Source organism: Hyperolius riggenbachi, chromosome 10 (assembly GCF_040937935.1).
Source record: "Hyperolius riggenbachi isolate aHypRig1 chromosome 10, aHypRig1.pri, whole genome shotgun sequence".
Classification (NCBI taxonomy): Eukaryota; Metazoa; Chordata; class Amphibia; order Anura; family Hyperoliidae; genus Hyperolius; species Hyperolius riggenbachi.
Genome location: NC_090655.1, coordinates 254,833,186 through 254,857,462, shown reverse-complemented (window position 1 = coordinate 254,857,462; position 24,277 = coordinate 254,833,186). Strand labels below are relative to the sequence as shown.

The following is a 24,277-nucleotide window of genomic DNA, read 5'->3' as shown; positions in this document are numbered from 1 at the left end:
CATGATGGTTGAGGTTAGAGCTACTGGTTAGCATCCTTGTTACTTGTTATCCAGATAAAAATAAGAATAGATTTTGATTTTACGCCCGACAGTTACACTTTAAAGAGGATAGAAATCCCGGCATTCACAAGCATTTAAAAGGGTGTCACACAGGTACAGAGGAGAGGTTTGTTACGAAGGTGGAGGAGGTTTCCCAAGTTTTGCAGGGGGAGGTCCAGTGATTTCTAGTGACACCCTTTCCCCTCCCCCACTGATCTCCTGTCCAATAGGAACTGCAGTGTGCAGCAGTTTGGTTCCTTATTAGACAGATGGGAGGAGAGATATGGCTATACTGGATATCAAGGAGTATATATGGATGTATTTATACAGCTACAGAAGTATTAGTGGTTTGGGGTCTCCATGATGTAAATAGATAATTCCTCTACCTCGCAGCTCCTATAATTTATGTTGTGTAATGTCACAATATCTTTATTTGCACAAATGGGAACAAGATTTTGCACAATGGTAATAATAATGTGTAAGTGACACCACATTGCTCTACAAACATAACACAGATCTCTTGCTATAAGTACATATAGGTCTGTTGTCACAAGACTTGAGCTAAATCTACACGCAGCGATCCGGCGGCTCGATTAGCCGCTGGATCGCCTCTTCCGCGTCCCCGCTCGCCCGCGCCGGATTCGATACCCGCTCGTCTCCGCGCCGCACCGCTTATCTTCCGCTCCATTCCCTGCCATTGTCCCCTCGCGGGGAACGAGCAGGGAATCGGTGGTAGCAAGATCCGACCTGTCTCGATTGATAAAACACATCGGAGCCTCATCTACGCGTGTAGATGAGGCTTAACACTTTGCTTCCATTGTCTCATCAATCTGTACAATCTACTGCTTGTCAATGTGTGGCCAATGCTTTATGTGTAGGGAGGTCAATGAGATGCAAATAACTCTGTACTTGTATGCAAATGTCATGCAAATTGTATGCAGCTAATCACATTTCCCTGGTAATTCATTTCATTGTCCAGATTCCAAGATACAGAAATTTTGCATGCAAAGCAAAGTTATTGTCATGTGATTGGCCGCCTGTAATGAGCACAACCTTCTGCAGTTCTCTGTCAGGCTGATAACTAGCGATGGTCAGTGACATGCCAATAACTCTGAGATGGTAAAAATTATATGCTAATGCTAATGATATGCTAGTTACGTAGATGCTGCATCTGGTCCATTTCTAATCTGCATCATCTTGGCATCAACTTGGAGTTATCAGCAGCTCACTGACCATCCCTAATGATAATTGTTCCTCCCCTCAGAATTATCTAACAGGAAGTGATGATGTTTCTCTGTTTGCAGGGCGGAGTCCCGACATCAGGAATCACTCAGAGACTCGTCTCTCTGTATCCACAGACTGTACAATGGAGGATTATGTCACTGGACAAGAGTCTCCTGCAGATATCCTGATTACCCCAAATATTTCCCCAGACTTCCCTCACCTGTCTAACCCTGAGGTGCCACATAGCCAGTACAGCTCTCCCCCTGCTGATGGGTCTCATTCCTGTTCCACATGTGGGAAATGTTTTGTACAGAAATCACATCTTGTCCTACATGAGAAATACCACACTGGTGAGAAGCCCTATTCATGTGCCGTGTGTGGGAAATGTTTTGGACAGAAAGCAAACCTTGTCAGACAGGAGAAATCTCACACTGGTGAGAAGCCCTATTCATGTGCTGAGTGTGGGAAATGTTTTGTACAGAAATCACATCTTGTCAGACATGAGAGATCTCACACTGATGAGAAGCCCTATTCATGTGCTGAGTGTGGGAAATGTTTTGGAGAGAAAGGAAACCTTGTTACACATGAGCGATCTCACACTGGGGAGAAGCCCTATTCATGTGCTGAGTGTGGGAAATGTTTTGCACATAAAGGAAGCCTTGTCAAACATGAGAGATCTCACACTGGTGAGAAGCCCTATTCATGTGCTGAGTGTGGGAAATGTTTTGGGCAGAAATCACATCTTGTCAGACATGAGAGATCTCACACTGGTGAAAAGCCATTTTCATGTGCTGAGTGTGGGAAATGTTTTGGAGAGAAAGGAAACCTTGTCATACATGAGAGATCTCACACTGGTGAGAAGCCCTATTCATGTGCTGAGTGTGGGAAATGTTTTGGAGAGAAAAGAAACCTTGTCAAACATGAGAGATCTCACGCTGGTGAGAAGCCCTATTCATGTGCTGAGTGTGGGAAATGTTTTGCACATAAAGGAAGCCTTGTCATACATGAGAGATCTCACACTGGTGAAAAGCCCTATTCATGTGCTGAGTGTGGGAAATGTTTTGGACATAAAGGAAGCCTTGTCATACATGAGAGATCTCACACTGGTGAGAAGCCCTATTAACCCCCTTGGTGTTATGATTCTTTCTGGATTTTAGGGCCTAAAATTGGTGCAATTTTTTTGCACCCTTTCAGACCCTAAAACCTGGAAAAAATCATGCTGCAAGGGAGATCTGCAGCAGTTACAGTAATCGCTCACCTCTCTGGCGCCGCAGTTAGACCTCCATCCTCTGGGTGGCGCTGCAACTCTAAAGTGAAATTGCCAGCTGTCATCATGACGACAGCCGTCGATCTCACCAGCAGGAAGCAGAGCCCCGGAGGAGAGGAAGAAGAATGCCGGCCGACGTCGGGATCCCCCGGAGGTATGTAGAAACGCTCCCGCTGCACGCATTGCTCTGCATTCAGCCTCTGGCGGGTACCCCGAGCAGAGGTCGGGATTACCGCTCTTAGCTGCGGTTTTCCGCCCCGACCCTAGCTCGGGATTACCGCTAAGGAGGTTAATGTGCTCAGTGTGGGAAACGTCTTGAGTGTAAATCACTGCTTGTCAGACATTTGTGTTGTGTGTAGAAAGTGATTTGGCCATTAGTGTTCTTTTCCAGTGTTTCTTTTACTTCTTGCAAAGTGCACATGGCAGCATTCTTACACTGAATCCTGAGGACTCTTTCATGCTGCTCAGTGCATTGGATTGTTGCTGCTCTTTGACTGTCTATATCAGACGCCTTCATCTCCTCCAGCAGTTGCATGCATTTGCAGGCGTTTGTAAGCGTTGGTCCCTAGTATACATCAGGCATCTTACAGGTTGTGGCATTGGCTGGTTGAACGCTCTGCTACCATATATTGTGCGTTTGTGGCAATTTTTTTCAATCTAAGTGTTTATTTTAGCAAATGTCAAACATCCTGCACAGTGTTGGGCTGCAAGCACAACCCCCACCTGTGGACGTTGGGCCCCCATACCACCCTCTGTTCTGTTTCACCACCCGCTCTAATAAAAATGAAATAGTAGAATAAATAAATAAATAAATAAATAGTAGAATGAAAGTAGTCTAATACTTTCCCTAAGCGCAATTTTTCTGTGTTTTATCTTTACTTTTGGTGTTTATAATTATTGCGGCTATGGAGAATGGTATTGATATATTTGAATTGAGAAGGCAGAGAGTGGTAGATCTTGATGAAATTTTTAATGAAAATATATAGTGTGGTGGATTTGGATTGAGATTTGAAGGCACTACATTCATTAATGAGTAGAGAACAGCAAACATGGTGGGATATAGCAACCTAAGAGAAATATCACAAGGAACAAATTGTACCTAAGAAAATTAGATGGGATCTCACTCCTGATGATGGGGAGGACACCGAGGAAAACTCGGTGGAGTGGGAGGAATTTGTTACTAAAAGTGGGTTAGAATTAATGAAGATACTGATTAAAAGAGAAAATGCTCGGCTTGATAGGTTGGGTAAAGAAATTGAGCAAATTAGACTAAAAATAGAACCCCATAAAACCACTGAGATATATAAAGTAAAGTCAAAAAAATGACAGGAACAACTGTCCAATAGCGAAAAAACTATTATCACCGATAAACAACGGAAATTTTCAAGGGATTTAGATGCACATAGGAAAAAATAGCATATAAGTGGCAACCTCTAGTGGCGAAGAGAATAGATGATAAGAAAAAAGCCACAATAAGCCACATGGAGGTAGCTGATCAACAAATCCCTGAATCAAATGGGGGGACTGGTAGCAACCAAATTTCCAGTAATAATTCAAATCAGGCTAATGGCAATGGTGGTAATCCACAAATAGTCCAAAACACACCCAGAACGGGAATCTAGTGAATCAGATATATTCATACCCAAAAAGAGGGGGAAATAGGGGGGGGGGAAGAGGTACTTATGGGAATGGACCCCAGGGAAATGTCCCCCATCCTCAGGAACATTGGAATAATGGAAAGGGTGGAACAATGAGGCAGTATTCCCAAATAGAAACTCATAACCGTTTCCAGCCATTGTATGAAAACCGAGAGATTGATCATCCCCATTTTTTAGCCCCACGCCCCAGATATTGGAGGGAGGATTGGAGAGAGGGGAGGGGGGAGCCATGGGAAGATCCACAAGGTACACCAAGAAAAAGAGGAGCAGAAGGGGGTGCAGAGCTGGGAAGAGGGAACAAGAGAAGAAGACAGTGAGGGGAAGACGTGTGTTTCATCTGAGTGGTGTTGATTTAAATCGAAAGGAACTACAATTATTGGACCAAGGCCTAAAATATGCCCCCAAAAAAGGCTTGAATAAGTTTCAGACTTTTATTGATGTTCATAAGTACACTAGGAAATTAAATATTAAAAAATATTTCATCCAGAAGGAAGGACCTATAGGTAGAGTAAATCAAATATCTGCATTTAGGAATGCTTCAGTATTCAACCCTCAGGATTCATCTAATCTGAATGCTGTAGAAATCTTTAAGGATAGAGTGTTATGTGATCTAAAGAAAATTGATAGTAAGAAACAGAATCAGGAAAAAAGTACAGTGGAAAGTTTTTAATTAAGGATAAAGATCTGGTGATTCGCGCAGCGGATTAAGGGGGTGGAGTAGTAGTGTTACGGAAGGACCAGTACTTTAAAGAGCTGGATAGGCTGGTCTATGACGAGTTGACATATGAAAAATTAAGGGGTGACCCTACAGTGAAAATTAAACGGGATTTAACATTGATGTTGGATGAGGGCCTAATAAATGGTTTGGTTGATAGAGCCACTGTGGGATTTTTGGTACCCTCTGCACCTAGGGTCCCGGTGGTTTACCTGCTACCTAAAATTCATAAAAATTGAACTGAACCACCGGGGCGTCCAATCTTGAGTGGGGTTGGCTCTATTACACATCGGTTGGGCCAATATATAGACTCCTTCTTACAACCTAGTGTTCGGAGGTTGCCAAGAATTCTACTCGACACAAAACATACTGTACAAATATTGGAACGATTGGAGATAGAGGAAGATTTATTGATGGCTACAGCGGATGTTGGGTCATTATACACTAACATCCCACATAATGAAAGCATAGAGGTGGTACGTTCTTTTTTGATAGAGGGCAGCGATATATCGACCCCATTCATAGGATTTTTAACAGATTTATTGGAGTTTGCGTTGAAGAATAATTACTTTTGGCACAAAGGGGATTTTTTCAGGCAGATCTTTGGCTGTGCCATGGGATCGTCCTTCGCGCCCAGTTTAGCAAATATGTATATGGCACGATGGGAGGAGGAAGCCATACAAATAGGGGGAGAAAGAGTGTTATTATGGCGAAGGTTTATAGACGATCTGCTGATCTTCTGGGCGGGAGATGAGGTGAGTTTCCATGATTTTATTAATGAGATTAACCAGATAAGGCCCAATATACAATTGACAGCCGAATGTAGCCAGACACATATCCATTTTCTAGATCTGGACATCTATAGGGACCAATCGGGTTTTAGGACTAAATGTTTTTTCAAGCCGACGGACCGAAACGGTTTTATTAACACAAGTAGTTGCCACCACCCACAGTGGCTGAAAGGAGTCCCAAAGGGACAATTTATGCGAGTTTTAAGGAACTGCTCAGATTTGGCGAATTATTTTGAACAATCGGATGTCATTAGGACCAGATTTCTGGAAAAGGGATATGAGGAAGGTTGGCTGGATAGAATACAACAAGAAGTAGCAGAAGTTGATCGGGAGGCACTGGTCTTTGGAGATAGAAGAAGCGGTGGGGGAGAACAAAGACCATTCGCCTTTATTTCAGAATTCTCCTCTCAGTTTAAACAGATAGAAAAATTTTTCCAAAGACATTGGAGTATCCTTCAGGGTGATCACATCCTCAGGGATGTACTTCCAGATAGGCCTTCCTTTATATATAGAAAAGCCCCTAATTTAAAAAATCTTATCGCACCAAGTTGCGTGGCCCCCCCAGAAAAAAAGCAGTTAGTAGGCTGGCAGACCCCTGGTTTTTTCCCCTGTAGGGGTTGTAAATGTTGCAGAGAATCGAATGGTGAAAGAAAGGTAAGTATTCGATCAAATACAAATGGTAGGGTTAACAAAATTAGACAGTTTATCACTTGCGCCACGGTAGGTGTGATTTATGTGGTATGGTGTAACTGTGGTCTGCAATATGTAGGCCGCACCACTAGGCCACTAAAGGAAAGGATAGGAGAACATATAAACAATATTAAAAAAGGATTTGAACAACATAGCCTTTCTATGCACTTTAAAGTAGAACACCAGTGTGATCCGAGACAGATGTATTTCTGTGGGGTGGAAAAATATATACTGTAGGTCCCTGGAGGGGATATAATAAAGTTAGAGAGATTTCGAAAAAGGAGGGAATGTGGATTTTTAATTTGGAAACATTGATACCGGCTGGTCTAAATGCTGATTTTGATGTGAACTGTTTTATAAGGAATGATTAAGAAATGATGAGAGGGATGATGTGTTTGGGGATATGTAATGAAGTTATGTGAATGACCACTCTGACAATATCAGCTGAGAATTGCGGTTTTTAGGCTGGGTTCTTGTATTAAGAGTCCTATATATTTTTTAGTAAATCAAAACATTTTTTATATATACTAGTGGAGTTAGGTTAGGAAAGGTGAATTTCGGATTTTATAGGATGTATGATTGTTTGTGATACGTATCAGTAAAACTAAGAGTAGTGGGAGTAAAAAGAAAGTATAAGTATATGAGCATGCGCATTTAATACAGAGTTCTTTATTCCGTTTGTGAAACTTAAGGTACGCATGAATACCCTGATGCGTTTCTATTGCGGAGATATAGTGAGAAGAAAAAATCTAAGTATGCGCACATGCATACTAAAAACCTGGCTGCTCACTGTGTGAGCCCAGTGTGGGAACAATAAAGTTTTTCGTAAAGGGGGAGGAGTGAACTCACACTATATGAACAGCCGACGGGGCGTCTAGCGTCAGCCCCTGATGAGTCATACTTATGACGAAACGCGTAGGGCGGAGCTACGCTAGACGCTGTCGGCAGATGCGGAAGTAGCAGACCAGGCAAGCGGAGACGAGGGGATTCAAGGCGGCTATTGACGGAGTGGTCACCCGGGGACCCAACGTTGTTATACGCGCTATTCCCAAGTCAGCCTATTGTGAGTGCGGTCTGATTTTTATCGTTTTATAAATAAATGGTTTTACACTATATAGACTTTTCTCAGTTATAGTGCTGTGGATTAGAATTGGAGTCTTGCAGTTTGCATTCCCCACATGTTATCAATCTTACCTCCGGAGATCTAAGGAGGCTTACTGGGTGAGTGCACACACGGTGGGGGTGTGCTGTGGTGCCCACAGAAGGTGTACTAATAGCAATAAAACAACACGGATAATAGTATAAGGGAAAGGTGGTGGTGAACATAAAACAGCCATAAGGTTTTACACTATATGCCCTCTCTCTCATTTTTTCACATGACGTGTTGGTCCTGAGCGGAGTCTAACGGTGGAAACCAGGAAATCCAACAGGCCACAGACAAAGAGACTTTTGTTGCTGATGGTGGACATTTTTCAGGTTTTGTTGTGACTTTTAGCTATTTGGCCCTGGAGCGCAGCCTAATTTGGGACTACAATATAGTGATTGTTGCTTCTCAAAATAACACAACTCACCTCACAAGATTGATTGTGTCCAAAGTCATAACAATAAAAGTTGTTTCAGTGATATCTTTAATGACAAACTAACAGATTTCTTTACAAGTTTTCATAACTTTAATTTTCATCTCCAAGCAGGATACAGAACAGGATCAGAGCGGTACCAAAGTAATGGAGCATACAGAGACTTGTATGTGATTCTCAACAAGATCATATATACCGTACATCTCTGTATGTTATGTTACTTTGGTACGGTTCTGATCCAGTTCTGTATCATGCCTGAAGATGAAAATGAAAGTTATGAAAGCTTGCAAGGAAATCTCATACAGTTAGTCATTAAAGCTATTGCCTAAACAGCTATTGTGGTTATGACTTCAGAGTCTCTGCATGACTTACACCGGACAACATACAAATTGATTGATTGTGGACAGTGAAAACACAAGTCTGAATGTTCCAAACACTTTATTGAAACAAATGTCTTGAAACATAAGACACAATAACCCCCCGGTGGTATGATTATTTCCAGATTTTAGGGTCTTTTTAAAATATTTCAGACCCTAAAATCAGGAAAAAATCATGCCGCCAGAATGCCTGCAGCAGCCCCTGCTCTCACTCACCTGTCTGGGCTCCAGCGCTGCAATTTTACCTCCGTCCTCTGGGTGGCGCTGTAACTCCGTGGTGAGATTGATGACGGCAATCTCACCAGAGTGATTCAGAGCCTTGTAGGACAGGAAGGAGAACAGCTACTGATGTCTGGATCCCCCGGGTGGTGAGTAAAAATGCCTGCTGCACGCTATACTCTGCATAGAGCTCCTGGCAGCTAGCCCGAGTGTAGCTCGGGATTACCACCAGGGAGGATGAAGTGGGATGAAACTCCATATTAACTGAAAAGTAAAAAGCACCTAATGAGAATGACTTATTTAGTGTACCGATCCTGTTGTGTTTAGTGTTCACTGTCACATTTAGAAGAAATGTGATATGAGAAAAAGGAAATAATATTTCTGCTGGTTTCCATCTTTACTGTTTCCCTGTGATTCCAAAAGTGACGTTACTTCTGCTTTTTTATTCTTTTTTTTAACCCAGCTTAGTGTTAGTTTTCCTTCCCTACTGTCACAGCTTACTGTCTCTCCCACAGCAAGCATCACCTAGACAGCAGGCTTACATGGCTGTGTATACCAGCGGTTTTCACACTTTTCTGGGTGAGGGGACCCTGATGACTGACATTTTTACAAGGCAGCCCTCGGAAAAAAAAAAACATCACAATATTGTTATGACCTGACAGTAGTTAGTACTTGTACTGTTATAGGTTACAGCACCTTGAAAATTACATTGTGAGCTCCTCTGAGGATATTCAGTGACATGACTATGTATTCTGTAAAATGCTCCAGAAGATGTCCGTACTAAAATACACACTTGTCACCATTAGTGACCTATTACGCAGAACAATCACTGGGAAATATAGATGGCTCGGACCTCCCAATTTTCGGTTCGGGAACCTCGAACGCAAACCTTCCTAAAAAGTTTGGTTTGCGCGAACTTTTTGAACCGCAATAGACTTCAATGGGGAGGCACACTTTGAAAACTAGAAACATTTATGCTGGCCACAAAAGTGATGGAAAAGATGTTTCAAGGGGTCTAACACCTGGAGGGGGGCATGGCGGAGTGGAATACACAGCAAAAGTCCCTGGGAAAAATCTGGATTTGACGCACAGCAGCAGTTTAAGGGCAGAAATCACATTGCAAGCTAAATTGCTAAATTGGAGGCCTAAAGTGCATTCAAACATCTTGCATGTGTATACACCAATCAGGGAGTGTAATTAGTGTACTGCTTCACACTGACAGACCAAACTCACTGTGTAACGCACCGCAAACAGCTGTTTGTGTAGTGACGGCCATGCTGGACTGCTGCGCACCATGGCCAGAGTGCAGGCGATACCGGTTTTCAAGGCCATATGGTCGCCGGGCTGAGGTAGCTCAATGACAGAACAACAGTGACTGTCCAGCTGATCAAATTTGGTCTGTCCACAATGAAGCAACGACCTTATTAACTTGGGTGTGCCCCCCCCTCCCTCCGAGACACTCATATAGCCGGCGGTCATTGCTTCATTGTGATACGCAAGCCCCTTTACCGTGGCAAGGTAACGATCACGAAGGGGAATTGACACATGTACATGTCTTTTGTTTTGTTGTTGCAGCCGCTGTGCAGTCAGCAAAATTAGGCAGGCATGTACACGCACCAGCGCACCAGATTTTTCCCCAGGACTTTTGGCATCTCATCCCACTCCGCCATGCCCCCATCCAGGTGTTAGACACCTTGAAACATCTTTTCCATCGCTTTTGTGGCCAGCATAAATGTTTCTAGTTTTCAAAGTGCGCCTCCCCATTGAAGTCTATTGCGGTTTGCGAAAGTTCACGCGAATCGAACGTTTGGCGAAGGTTCGCGAACCTAAAATTGGAGGTTCGGGCCATCTCTAGCTGCTAGCAGTGACCTTAAAAATTCAGAAATCTGCCTGGAGTCCTGGACCCTGTTGGTGGTGGCGGAGAAGGCAGTCAAGCGGCCTGCGGGCAGAGATGCTGTGTGGGGAGCAACTTAGTCTTGGGGCAGTTAGTCACATGGCGTGCAGGAAGAGATGCTGTGTGTGAGGACTGACTTAGTCTTTCGGACAGGCCTGACCATGCTTTGCAGACCACGTGGTCAGATGGACCCTTGACCCAACGATGTGTGCCAGAGATGACACCACTTGCCTTTCAACATCACGGTACAGTTTGGGTATCGCTTTTTTTGAGAATTAATTGTGGCCTTGTATCTTCCACTGCGGTGTGTGGCTTCACTGAGAGAACAGCCGGGTGCTCACTGCTCACCAAAACGAGCCGGGTGGAGCACCTGGCTAAAAGAGCCTGGGGAGAGCACTGCTCATGGGGAAGGAACTGCCCAGACAGAGCAGCAGAAAAAATATCATTCAAATAAAAAACTAGCACAGTAATGTTTAACATTTTTTTTTTAAATAAATTTTGTATTTCTTAGTACAGTACTTATAAATAATGTAGCAATTAGTCAACCTTTATAGATGGTCAGGGCTGAGGTTTGCTCTGTTCTTTACACATATGTAGTAAGTGGAAATGCCACATCCATGCCTGAGATGGTGTCAGAGCAGAAACATTATCATTGAAACTAGAATTATTTCACTTTTTATTTTTTTTATAAATACATTTGTATCTCTTACTTTGTTATAAATAACAAATCCATCCATAACCATAAATAACTTTCCCTGAAACTTATCAAAGCCGATACTACACTTGATCTAAGCCAAAAAAGCCGAGAAGCGTTCCATTGCTTGCAAGTCTCCACTGCGGGGCTCTGCATTGGATTTGGGTGACACCACCCCTACCATGAGTGGCAAGCAGGCCTGCTGCTGCCAGCCGGACACCTGACTTTGTTTACTTTCTTGTAAATTATCAATTTGAATTATTTTATTACCTTGAAAATTTTTATTTTTTATAACTAAATTTGTATTTCTTACTCTGCAACTGATCAATTTTAGGAATGCAATGTGATTTCTGCCCTTTAGGGATTGTAACCCTTTATAGTCACGTGGGGTGGATACACAGTGCTTCCTACAGTCCATGTACGCATGGAATCGTCACAGAGCACATTTACTCCATAGGATTCTGGTAATTATATTTTCCTATGGAAACATTTTTCTTCACCATATTCAAGATTCAAGAACTTTATTTCATTGTGTAACACAACGAAATTACCTTTCATGACAACCCCACGGTGCATATAGGGAACATAGTGACAGTAACAAAGGTAGAAAGAGAAGAAATTATACAAGTATGCCAGGTATTACAGATATTTAAACAATTTGTACACGGTGTTAATTATTTCAGAGAGGATTCAGAGTTTATCAAGTTTATGGCGGATGGGAAAAAGCTGTTTTTCAGTCTGTTTGTGTGTGTGCGGATTGATCTAAAACATTTACCTTATGGAAGGAGCTCAAACAAGGAATTTCCAGGGTGAGTGTTGTCCTTGATAATGTTTTTGGCCCTTCTCACGCAGCGAGTATTATACAAGAGTTCCAGTGATGGTAGTTAAGTGCTGGTAATGGCTTCTGCTGTTTTAACAACTCGCTGCAGGGCTTCTCTAATAGCCTTGGTGCAGCTGTTGTACCAGGCCGTCATACAATTAGTCAGAACACTTTCTATAGTGCATCTGTAGAAATTAACCAGCAGCTTCTGTGGGAGGTTAGCGCACCTTAGTTTTCTCAAAAAGAAGAGGCGTTGTTGTGCTTTGCCAGTTAGAGCTAAAGCATTGTCAGCCCAGGACAGGTTCTCTGCGATGGCGACTCCCAAAAATTTGAAGCTGGAAACTCTCTCCACAGCCTCTGCATTGATCATTAGTGGTAGGTGAGTGGTCTTTTTGGTGGTCCCAAAGTCCAGAATAATTTCTTTGATCTTCTTTGTATTTAATAACAGTGTCACGCTGATGTGTGACAAGATACGTACAGATAATACACAATTATAGTATCGTCTAGGTTGGTCAAACTTGTGCACAAGTATATGTCGAGGTACAGAGTCATTAAACAAAATCGTAGTCAAATTCAAGCAGGTTCATACACGTGTATCAGATGTCAGTCGTATTGCAAGGATCAGACAGTAACAGAGTCAGGAACAGGCCGAGTCGGTAATGTAAATCAGATGGCTAAGGTACAGAAGGATCAGACTAAAGCAGGGTCAAAGGCAGGCAAAGGTCGGTACACAGATAAATATACAATTGATGTTAAGTTCAATAATAGGAGGATATTACGAATGAATTACAATAGTAATAGTAATCAAATACGAAAATAAAAGACGACTGACTAACTGGAGTACATATATATTGTGCGTCTACCCAATATATAAATGTAGCTCAGAGAAGCTAGGCCAAGAACCAGCGAACTGATTAGTATCAAGGCCAGTGAGCAACTGAAGGTTTCGGCCTTAAACACAGATTGCAATTCCCCTGAAACCACTCCCACAGTGATGTCACATTAGTCGGCTGCGAACTCCTGCTGCTTGCCCGGGCCATGCTGGAGACGCCGCGTCTCCAAACACTCATTACTAGGTTTATCAGGAAATTTCAGATGAAAGTCGCAGACTAATAAATTAGCATGGACTTGCCGGGCTGGAACCCACCATCTCTCCTCAGGACCATATCCCTTCCAGTCCACCAAATACTGTAAAGAGTCACAAACCTTTCTAGAATCTAAAATTTTCTCAACTTCGTATTCAGTTTCTCCATCGACCTCAAATGGAGGAGGAGGAGTGAAAGGTAAAATAGTGTTAGCAGCTGGTTTTAAGAGAGACACATGGAAGGACTTGACTCCTTTAATAGACTGAGGGAGTGGCACCCTATAAACTACATCATTGATCTTCTCCTGAATGGGGTAGGAACCAATAAACCTAGGACTCAGCTTAGCAGAAGGCTGGCGTAAAGGAATATTGCGGGTAGACACCCATACCATATACCCTGGGGAAAAATCAAACTCGGGGAAGCGTTGGGCATCAGCATAGTCTGTCTGATGGGACACGGCATTCTTCAGATTTTGCTGTACCTGAGGCCAAATTTGCTGAATATGAGAGCTCTAATCCTCTAGAGCTGGAAAAGAGGAAGGAGAGGATGGAAAACAAGTAAATTTGGGATTCTGACCTGTCATTATCCAAAATGGTGATAATTTGGTAGAAGTGTTGGGTAAATTATTAAAGGCAAATTCAGCAAAAGGCAAGTACTCTAACCATGTTTCCTGACAGTCTGAGACAAAACATCGTAGGTACTGCTCTAATGATTGGTTGGTTCTTTCTGTCTGCCCATTGGTCTCAGGGTGAAACCCTGAAGAGAACGATAGTTTATTACCCAACAAGTCACTAAAAGCACGCCAGAACCGGGAAACAAATTAGACCCCTCTGTCTGACACAATATTTTCAGGGATACCATGCTATTGGAATACATGTATAATGAACAACTTGGCCAATTCCTGAGCTGAAGGTAGTCCGGGAAGCGGCACAAAGTGTGCCATCTTACTGAAGCGGTCTACAATGACCCAAATTACTCTTTTTCTAGCATTGTAGGGACTCTTAGGGGGATCATGACTGGTGAGTTTCGGGCCCCTAGGCCAAAGAGGTCATAGCCTGGGGCAGGGGTGCCCACACTTTTTCGGCTCGCGAGCTACTTTAAAATTTGCCAAGCCCAGGAGATCTACCAACATTTAGGTAGCTATGTATACGTGCCTTCAGTATAGGTAGATAAGTATAGGGGCCTTCAGTATAGGTAGCCAGGTTTAGTGTAGTTAGGTGTAGGAGCCTTCAGTATAGTTAGCCAGGTATAGTGTAGTTAGCTGTGGGTGCCTTCAGTATAGTTTTCCAGGTATAGTGTAGTTAGGTGTGGGTGCCTTCAGTATAGTTAGCCAGGTATAGTGTAGTTAGGTGTAGGTGGCTTCAGTATAGTTAGCCAGGTATAGAGTAGTTAGGTGTGAGTGCCTTCAGTATAGTTAGCCAGGTATAGTGTAGTTAGGTGTGGGTGCCTTCAGTATAGTTAGCCAGGTATAGTGTAGTTAGGTGTGGGTGCCTTCAGTATAGTTAGCCAGGTATAGAGTAGTTAGGTGTGGGTGCCTTCAGTATAGTTAGCCAGGTATAGTGTAGTTAGGTGTAGGTGGCTTCAGTATAGTTAGCCAGGTATAGTGTAGTTAGGTGTAGGGGCCTTCAGTATAGTTAGCCAGGTATAGTGTAGTTAGGTGTAGGTGGCTTCAGTATAGTTAGCCAGGTATAGTGTAGTTAGGTGTAGGGGCCTTCAGTATAGTTAGCCAGGTATAGTGTAGTTAGGTGTAGGTGGCTTCAGTATAGTTAGCCAGGTATAGTGTAGTTAGGTGTAGGGGCCTTCAGTATAGTTAGCCAGGTATAGTGTAGTTAGGTGTAGGGGCCTTCAGTATAGTTAGCCAGGTATAGTGTAGTTAGGTGTAGGTGCCTTCAGTATAGGTAGCCAGGTATAGTGTAGTTAGGTGTAGGGGCCTTCAGTATACTTAGCCAGGTATAGAGTAGTTAGGTGTGGGTGCCTTCAGTATAGTTAGCCAGGTATAGTGTAGTTAGGTGTGGGTGCCTTCAGTATAGTTAGCCAGGTATAGAGTAGTTAGGTGTGGGTGCCTTCAGTATAGTTAGCCAGGTATAGAGTAGTTAGGTGTGGGTGCCTTCAGTATAGTTAGCCAGGTATAGTGTAGTTAGGTGTGGGTGCCTTCAGTATAGTTAGCCAGGTATAGTGTAGTTAGGTGTGGGTGCCTTCAGTATAGTTAGCCAGGTATAGTGTAGTTAGGTGTGGGTGCCTTCAGTATAGTTAGCCAGGTATAGTGTAGTTAGGTGTGGGTGCCTTCAGTATAGTTAGCCAGGTATAGTGTAGTTAGGTGTGGGTGCCTTCAGTATAGTTAGCCAGGTATAGAGTAGTTAGGTGTAGGTGGCTTCAGTATAGGTAGCCAGGTATAGTGTAGTTAGGTGTAGGGGCCTTCAGTATAGTTAGCCAGGTATAGAGTAGTTAGGTGTAGGGACCTTCAGTATAGTTAGCCAGGTATAGAGTAGTTAGGTGTGGGTGCCTTCAGTATAGTTAGCCAGGTATAGAGTAGTTAGGTGTGGGTGCCTTCAGTATAGTTAGCCAGGTATAGTGTAGTTAGGTGTAGGTGCCTTCAGTATAGTTAGCCAGGTATAGTGTAGTTAGGTGTGGGTGCCTTCAGTATAGGTAGCCAGGTATAGTGTAGTTAGGTGTAGGGGCCTTCAGTATAGTTAGCCAGGTATAGAGTAGTTAGGTGTGGGTGCCTTCAGTATAGTTAGCCAGGTATAGTGTAGTTAGGTGTGGGTGCCTTCAGTATAGTTAGCCAGGTATAGTGTAGTTAGGTGTGGGTGCCTTCAGTATAGTCAGCCAGGTATAGAGTAGTTAGGTGTAGGTGGCTTCAGTATAGTTAGCCAGGTATAGTGTAGTTAGGTGTAGGGACCTTCAGTATAGTTAGCCAGGTATAGTGTAGTTAGGTGTAGGTGGCTTCAGTATACTTAGCCAGGTATAGTGTAGTTAGGTGTGGGTGCCTTCAGTATAGGTAGCCAGGTATAGTGTAGTTAGGTGTAGGGGCCTTCAGTATAGTTAGCCAGGTATAGTGTAGTTAGGTGTAGGTGCCTTCAGTATAGGTAGCCAGGTATAGAGTAGTTAGGTGTAGGGGCCTTCAGTATAGTTAGCCAGGTATAGTGTAGTTAGGTGTAGGTGGCTTCAGTATAGTTAGCCAGGTATAGTGTAGTTAGGTGTAAGGGCCTTCAGTATAGTTAGCCAGGTATAGTGTAGTTAGATGTAGGTGGCTTCAGTATAGTTAGCCAGGTATAGTGTAGTTAGGTGTAGGGGCCTTCAGTATAGTTAGCCAGGTATAGTGTAGTTAGGTGTAGGGGCCTTCAGTATAGTTAGCCAGGTATAGTGTAGTTAGGTGTAGGTGCCTTCAGTATAGGTAGCCAGGTATAGTGTAGTTAGGTGTAGGGGCCTTCAGTATAGGTAGCCAGGTATAGTGTAGTTAGGTGTAGGTGCCTTCAGTATAGGTAGCCAGGTATAGAGTAGTTAGGTGTGGGTGGCTTCAGTATAGTTAGCCAGGTATAGTGTAGTTAGGTGTGGGTGCCTTCAGTATAGGTAGCCAGGTATAGTGTAGTTAGGTGTAGGTGGCTTCAGTATACTTAGCCAGGTATAGTGTAGTTAGGTGTAGGGACCTTCAGTATAGTTAGCCAGGTATAGTGTAGTTAGGTGTGGGTGCCTTCAGTATAGTTAGCCAGGTATAGTGTAGTTAGGTGTGGGTGCCTTCAGTATACTTAGCCAGGTATAGTGTAGTTAGGTGTAGGGGCCTTCAGTATAGTCAGCCAGGTATAGAGTAGTTAGGTAAAGGGACCTTCAGTATAGTTAGCCAGGTATAGTGTAGTTAGGTGTGGGTGCCTTCAGTATAGTTAGCCAGGTATAGAGTAGTTAGGTGTGGGTGCCTTCAGTATAGTTAGCCAGGTATAGTGTAGTTAGGTGTGGGTGCCTTCAGTATAGTTAGCCAGGTATAGTGTAGTTAGGTGTGGGTGCCTTCAGTATAGTTAGCCAGGTATAGTGTAGTTAGGTGTGGGTGCCTTCAGTATAGTTAGCCAGGTATAGTGTAGTTAGGTGTAGGTGGCTTCAGTATAGTTAGCCAGGTATAGAGTAGTTAGGTGTAGGTGGCTTCAGTATACTTAGCCAGGTATAGTGTAGTTAGGTGTAGGTGGCTTCAGTATAGTTAGCCAGGTATAGAGTAGTTAGGTGTAGGTGCCACTCACCTCCCTCCAGTTCCAGCGGTGGTGTCTGGGGCTCTTCCTGGTCTCCCCTCCTTCGGCCGCGCTGGCTAGAGTCAGTGCAGATGCGCGGCATAGAAGAAGACTCCGGCGAGCGAAGGGGGCGGCGGGCAGCGTGCGCTGATGCATTGTGCCCAGCACCGCCCCCCGTTATGACGTTGCGGCGTCCTCCATTCCCGCTGCGCTGCCCCTCTCCTCTCTGCCTCTTCCGATTGGCTAGCGTCTGACAGGGGTGCAAAAGTGGTAAAATCCCTAATAGGCTTTCATTGGGCCTCCTATTTACCGTTCCAAAATCTCACACCATTTCAAAGGGCAATGGCTCAGCAGGGGGATTTTACCACTTTTGCACCCCTGTAACTCTGGTTTGCAGAGATGTAGGGAACCCATCTTTGGATTCCAAGTATAACAATATGCCTTCTACCTGCATAAGACATGTCGTGAGATTCAGACGTTGCTAAAGGCCATGGCTGCGATTTATGTTCGTCAGAATTTCCACCATTGACATTGCCCAAACAAACAGGTTTTTTTAACCCTAGGCTATGACCTCTTTGGCCTATGGGCTCGAAACTCACCAGTCATGATCCCCCTAAAGGTGGCCATACATGGTACAATTTTTCAATTAGATAATTTAGTTCGATTATTCCATTAGATCGAATATAAAGATTTTTCCAGCATGTCCGATCATTTTTCCAGAAAAAACGTGATAATCGTTCGAATTTCTTGATCGAAAAAAAAAATATTTTCAACTTTCATTCAATTCGATCATTTAGATCGAATAAACGGGAAAATCGAACGTTTTTATTGTACCATGTATGGCCACCATAAGAGTCCCTACAATGCTACAACATTTGGTACTGCTGAGCCATTGCCCTTTGAAAATATTTGAGATTTTGGAAAGTGAAATAGGGAGCCTATGGCAGAATTCAGCACTTTTGCACCCCTATAATTCTGGTTGGTTATCATCACCCGCCGACTTTAGCAATTAATAACAAAGGCCCCTTACATCCTAGCATCACCAAATTTGCAGGATATGTTAAAAAGATAGCAGGAAACAATATTTAACGGACTTCCGAGGCCACAAATGTGAAAAAAGTTAAATACCTTTTCATAATCCAGATCCATGGAGGACGCCATCCGCGCCCATTCATTCCCCCATGGCTCCCGCAGTAATACCGGTCCCGGTCGGGCCCCAACCCTTCCAAACGGGTCGGGTTCTCATTCCCCCCTCAATATGACCGCCACAGATTGCCGCTGCTGTGTAGTCTGCATAGGCGCAATTGCGGCTGCGTAGCTCTAGGCCCTCCTCCTGCCGCGTCATCAATATGCGTGCATACATCGGATGCATCGGGAGGAGGCCCTAGAGCTGTGCAGCCGCAATTACGTCTATGCAGACTACACAGCAGTGGCAATCTGTGGCGGTCATATTGAGGGGGGAATAAGAACCCGACCCGTTTGGAGGGGTTGGGACCCGACCGGGGCCGTTATTACTGCGGGTGCCATGGCGGAATGAAAGGGAGGGCGCAGATGGCGTCCTCCATGGATCTGGATTATGAAATGGTATTTAACTTTTTTCATACTTGTGGCCTCGTAAGTCCGGGCTTGTTTGCGCTGATCTGTGCAGCGTGGGCTCTCCAGCCCCCAGCACAGATCAGCAGACAGCCAGGGCGACCAGACTTCCCCACCTTTTTTCCCCACTAGAGGGATGTCCTGCTGGGGGGCTCTGATCACCGCCGGCTATTTGTAATCAGCGGGGGGGGGGGGGGGGGGGGTCTACTTCCCTCCGTGAACTGACATAGAAAAGCCGCTCGAATGAGCGGCCAGTTCCATGTAAAACCACTTAACACCTAGGTCCGCCGATCGGCTGACGGTGGTCGTTAAGTGGTTAAAAAAAATAATAAAATATTATATATATATTTTTTTTTTATTATTTTTATGTGCTGAGTGTGGGAAATCTGAAAAAAAAAATGACGTGGGGTCCCCCCTCCCGAGCCTCTGTAACCCCTTGTCCCCCATGCAGGCTGGGATAGCCAGAATGCGGAGCCCCGGCCGACTGGGACTTCGCACCCTGAGCTATACCAGCCCGCATGGTCCATGGTATGGGGGGCTCTGGGGGGAGGCAAGCCTTCCCCTCCCCCCCCCCCCCCCTCGGAGCCCTTGTCCAATCCATGGACAAGGGCCTCTTCCCCACCTCCGGTGCCCCAGGAGGAGGTGGGGGCGACGACTCCCTGGTGGGGGGGGGTTCATGGTGGCACCTGGGACACCCCCCTCCCAGGAGAAATGAGTATAGGGGTACAAAGTACCTCTTACCCATTTCCACAAAGGGTTAAATGAAATGAAAACACAACCACAAGAAAAGTATAAAAGCCTAGGTGGGGGTTGACAGGTGCAGGCAGGTGGGGAGAGACAGCAGCGAGAGCCAGCAGCTTCACGTCCTGCCGAGGACGCATTCTCTGCTATACTAACGGCTCATGAATGAGCCGGATCTTTTTAATGAATCGGTTTTTTTTTTATGAATCAACTCTTTTTTTTAAATTTAAAATCGATTTTCTCAAAAACTATAAGGTCTTTTTGAAAAAAAAAATGTCCTCTTGTTCCCACTGTTCTTCTTAACATTCCCAGTAATTTTGGTGTTTCTAGCTTTTAAAAGGGCTTTGCTATTAACTGCTAAAGTCGGTGGGCGTTTAATTTTCCCACGGTCAGAAGGAGTTACTTTAAAATGATTTTCTCAAAAAATATAAGGTATTTTTGTAAAAAAAATTTCCTCTCTTGTAGTCACTGAAAGATCTCAGGTGTTAGACACCTTGAAACATCTTTTCCATCACTTTTCTGGTCAGCAGAAATGTTTCTAGTTTTCAAAGTTCGCCTACCCATTGAAGTCTATTGCGGTTCTCGGAAGTTCCTGCGAACCGAACCTTCCACGGCAGTTCGCAAACCGGGTTCGCGAACTGAAAATCGTAGGTTCGCGACATCTCTACTACCTATACAATACAATAACACAGTAATTCTATTCCCTAACCTATACTGTCCTGCTGGCCTGCACCGCACACACAGACACAGACAGGACCTAACTGAGTGAGTGAAAGCAAACAATTACAAGCTAGCTAGCTACAAAAACAATAGAACAACAGTGTAGTGGCGGTGTTTAGCACTCAAAGCTTTAGGTTTATCACTGTATACAGCACTTGCTAAGCCAACAGCACTGGAGCAAGTCTGTCAGTGACCAGCCAGCCACACATGCAAGGACGATCTGTCTCATCATGCCAGCCCTCCTTATTATACAGGGGGGCTGGCCAGGGTTCCCTTCTGTGATTGGGTGCTAGGGCTTAGTCTGGGAGCCCTCTGATTGGCTCAATGAGGTCAGGGGGTGGGCTGGCCAGAGTTCCCCTCTGTGATTGGTTGCTAGGGCTTCTGCTGGGAGCCCTCTGATTGGCTCAATGACATCATCTCCTTAGTTACAGTACCCGGATCCGGATATCCGCCGGATATCCGCCGGATATCCGTGGGTATCCGGATTATGTGGCCAGATATCCCTATAGAGCAGGTATGTCAAACCGGTCCTACGAGGGCCGAGATCCTCACACATTTTTGATACAGCTCAATTGAATTGATGGGTCTGAATCTGGAAAGGTGTGGTCCATCAGGTAGAACACATTCCTTTCTTTCTCAGTCCATCCTAAACACTGGCATGGATCCGGCCCTCCAGGCCTGGAGTTCGACACCTGTGCTATAGAGCTATCCAGATTTGGGCCCAGGTATCTGGGATCTGGATGAGCATCCCGGTCAATGGTCAAACTTGTGCACAGGAATATGTTGAGGTACAGGGAGTCGTTAAACAAAATCATAGTCAAATTCAAGCAGGGTCATACACATGTATCAGATGTCAGGCGTATTGCAAGAAGCAGACAGTAACAGAGTCACAAACAGGCCCTGTCGGTAACGTAAATCAGATGGCTAAGGTACAGAAGGATCAGACTAGAGCGGGGTCAAAGGCAGGCAAAGGTTGGTACACAGATAAATATACAATTGATGTTAAGTTCAATAATATCAGGAGGATATTACGAATGAATTACAATAGTAATAATAATCAAATACGAAAATAACAAACGACTGACTAACTGGAGTACATATATATTGTGCGTCTACACAATATATAAATGTAGCTCAGAGAAGCTAGCTAGAACCAGCGAACTGATTAGTATCAAGGCCAGTGAGCAACTGAAGGTTCCGGCCTTAAAAACAGATTGCAATTCCCCTGAAACCACTCCCACAGTGATGTCACATTAGTGACATCACTGCTGATGTCACTGGAACCTCCTCCTAAATCTTATCGGTGTCCGCATGCACACGTTTGGTCGCACTGCGCGCGCCGGAACTCACCGCCGGAGGGAAGCTGGGGAGGCCGCCAGAAGAAGTCGGCAGTGAAGTCCCGCCGCTCGCCCAGACCATGCCAGAGACACCACGCGACCTGCCACTGGAAGGTAAGAATGTTACAAACAGATTGTTAATGTTGTACCATGCAGTCAGGTTCCTAACTTCTTCTCTGTATGCAGCTTCCTCATTGTCTGATATAAGCCAAATGACAGTCGCATCATCTGCAAACTTAACAATCATGTTTGAGGTATGGATAGGCTGGCAGTCAAGGGTGAAAAGTGCATAGAGGAGAGGGCTTAATACGCAGCCCTGTGGCACGCCAGTGCTCAGGGTAAGGGTGGAGGATGTCTGTTGGTATGTTAATTTATTCACCATATTGGTTACTTTTTGTACTTGGTCTGGATTATTTCACAAAGGAGGTTCGTGCAGTGCATAATATTTATACTGAGCTTTATATTATCTATGTTGGTCAGCTGTTTCTATACTGCCCTGACTACAGGGGTCCAACCTTGGGTGGGGACCTTACTGTATACAGTGTAAAGGTCCATGCTGCCCTCATTTGGTCCTATGGACCTTGCCTACTTGCTGACACCGATACACTGTGGTACTTTTTATATATAGGTACCCTTCTGGCCTTTCATATTAGTTGGTTCACGTTTGGGATTTGAGCTTTTATGCACTTTTGTTTATTATGGTATTGACCTCTACTGTAAAGGTGTCTTGGGTCACTTGGGTTTATACTGGTGTAACTATGCATGGCCAGTGGTATACTATCCCTATACACATAAGTTTGTGTGATATTCTGGTTGATTTTTCTTCATATATTTATACTTTTACACATTGCGGCTGCTTTTGTCTGTGGCCTACAGTTGGTAAGATAAATATTTATATTTAAATCTGCACTGGCCATTTATCCTGACATGCGCATAGGTCTTTAATGGTATGCATATGACTCATATGATCTATAATGTATGTTTTTTAACAGATGTTTGTATATGGTGTGCCTCTGAGGAAGTGGCTTTTGACCGTGGAACATGTGACATGCAGTCTTTTTATGTGAATTGGAACTCTGAATCTGTATCCATACGTCTTGTCTGCAATTTGAAGATACTGTGAACAAAGAATAAATAGAGAATATTGGTTCATAGAAAACCCCATCATTTGCCATTTTGTTGAAATTGTCTACTTCCGTGCACGCCGTCGTCTCACTTCCACAGCCAGGAGCATTCAGCACCTGTGCAGTACTACTGCACATGTGTAGAACACTTCCAGCCATGGGAACGCGCGCAGCCGCACTGTGCATGCGCCGACTAGCCGAATTTACAGGAGCCCTTACAGAGGATCCAGAAGATGGAGGACGGCGGCAAGGGAGCGATCAGCACAAGGAGGCTGGAGGAAGCTCCAGGTATGTATACATCTTTTTCTGTCCCCGTCTCAGGTACACTTGAAGCAAGCTATCTAGTAGGGGACATGTCACAGCTGCCATAAGAGCTCAGGCTTGGAAATTATTGGGTGAGAGGTTGTATATACCCCACAGCTCAGGAAGCAGGTCTTACAGTAGCTGAGGCTCTTGCTATTTTTCAATACTATAACTGGTTACCATGGCTTTGCCTCCATTAAATAACAGATCTTATGGTGCTATCACAAAGCTCTGCATGAGCTACCCCCTCCATACATTTCCTTATTTATTTCCAGATATCATCCCTCCCGGAACCTCCACTCCTCCCAAGAGACCCTCTTGTTGTCCAGCTTGGTCACCTCCTCTCATTCTCGCATCCAGGACTTCTCACGCATTTCACCTCTACTTTGGAACTCTTTCCCACAGCATGTCCATCATGCTCCAAGCTTGGAAATTTAGAAACGTTCCCTCAAGACACACCTATTAAAGAGACACTGAAGCGAGACTAAATCTCGCTTCAGGTCTTATATATAGCAGGGGCACGTGTGCCCCTGCTAAAACGCCGCTATCCCGCGGCTTAACGGGGGTCCCTTCACCCCCAACCCACCCCCCGCAAACCTGGGTCGGAAAAAGGTCGCTGGAGCTGATCTTCCTGGAGGCAGGGCTAACGGCTGCAGCCCTGCCTCCAGTCGCGTCTATCAGACGCGCATCGCCGCCTCTCCCCCGCCCCTCTCAGTGAAGGAAGACTGAGAGGGGCGGGGGAGAGGCGGAGGTACGCGTCTGACAGACGCGCATGGGGCAGGGCTGCGGCGGTTAGCCCTGCCCCAACCAGGAAGCGCTCCCCCGCTGCTCGGAGGGGGTTTGGGGGGACAGGGACCCCCGTTAAGCCGCGCTATAGCGGCGTTTTAGCAGGGGCACGCATGCCCCTGCTAGCTATGAGGTCTGAAGCGAGATCTATTCTCGCTTCAGACTCTCTTTAAGACAAGCTTTTCATTTACTATATCTATTTACAAGCTTACTGCCTCATCTGCTAACCCTTTGTCTACTTCCCCAGTGTCTCCACCCCACTACCCTCTAGATTGTAAGCTTGTAAGGGCAGGGACCTCATTCAAATCATACCATGTAGGCTGTACAGATCCTGTTGTTGCTTCACCATCCCTAAGTCAGCCACTGCTTGATCACAGAACATTGCTGTATGGCTGGTGAGCGTTCAGAC

The 24,277-nt window shown here is 44.7% G+C and overlaps 1 protein-coding gene across 1 annotated transcript in view; it reads left to right on the top strand.

Moving 5' to 3' along the window:
• The window catches only part of LOC137535334 (zinc finger protein 585A-like), a 100,979-nt gene that overhangs the window by 26,932 nt on the left and 49,770 nt on the right, over positions 1 to 24,277 (top strand). The window contains exon 7 of the mRNA XM_068257164.1: positions 1,344 to 2,321. Within this exon, the coding sequence (XP_068113265.1) occupies positions 1,344 to 2,321 (978 nt within the window). The remainder of the gene's footprint in view (positions 1 to 1,343; positions 2,322 to 24,277) is intronic.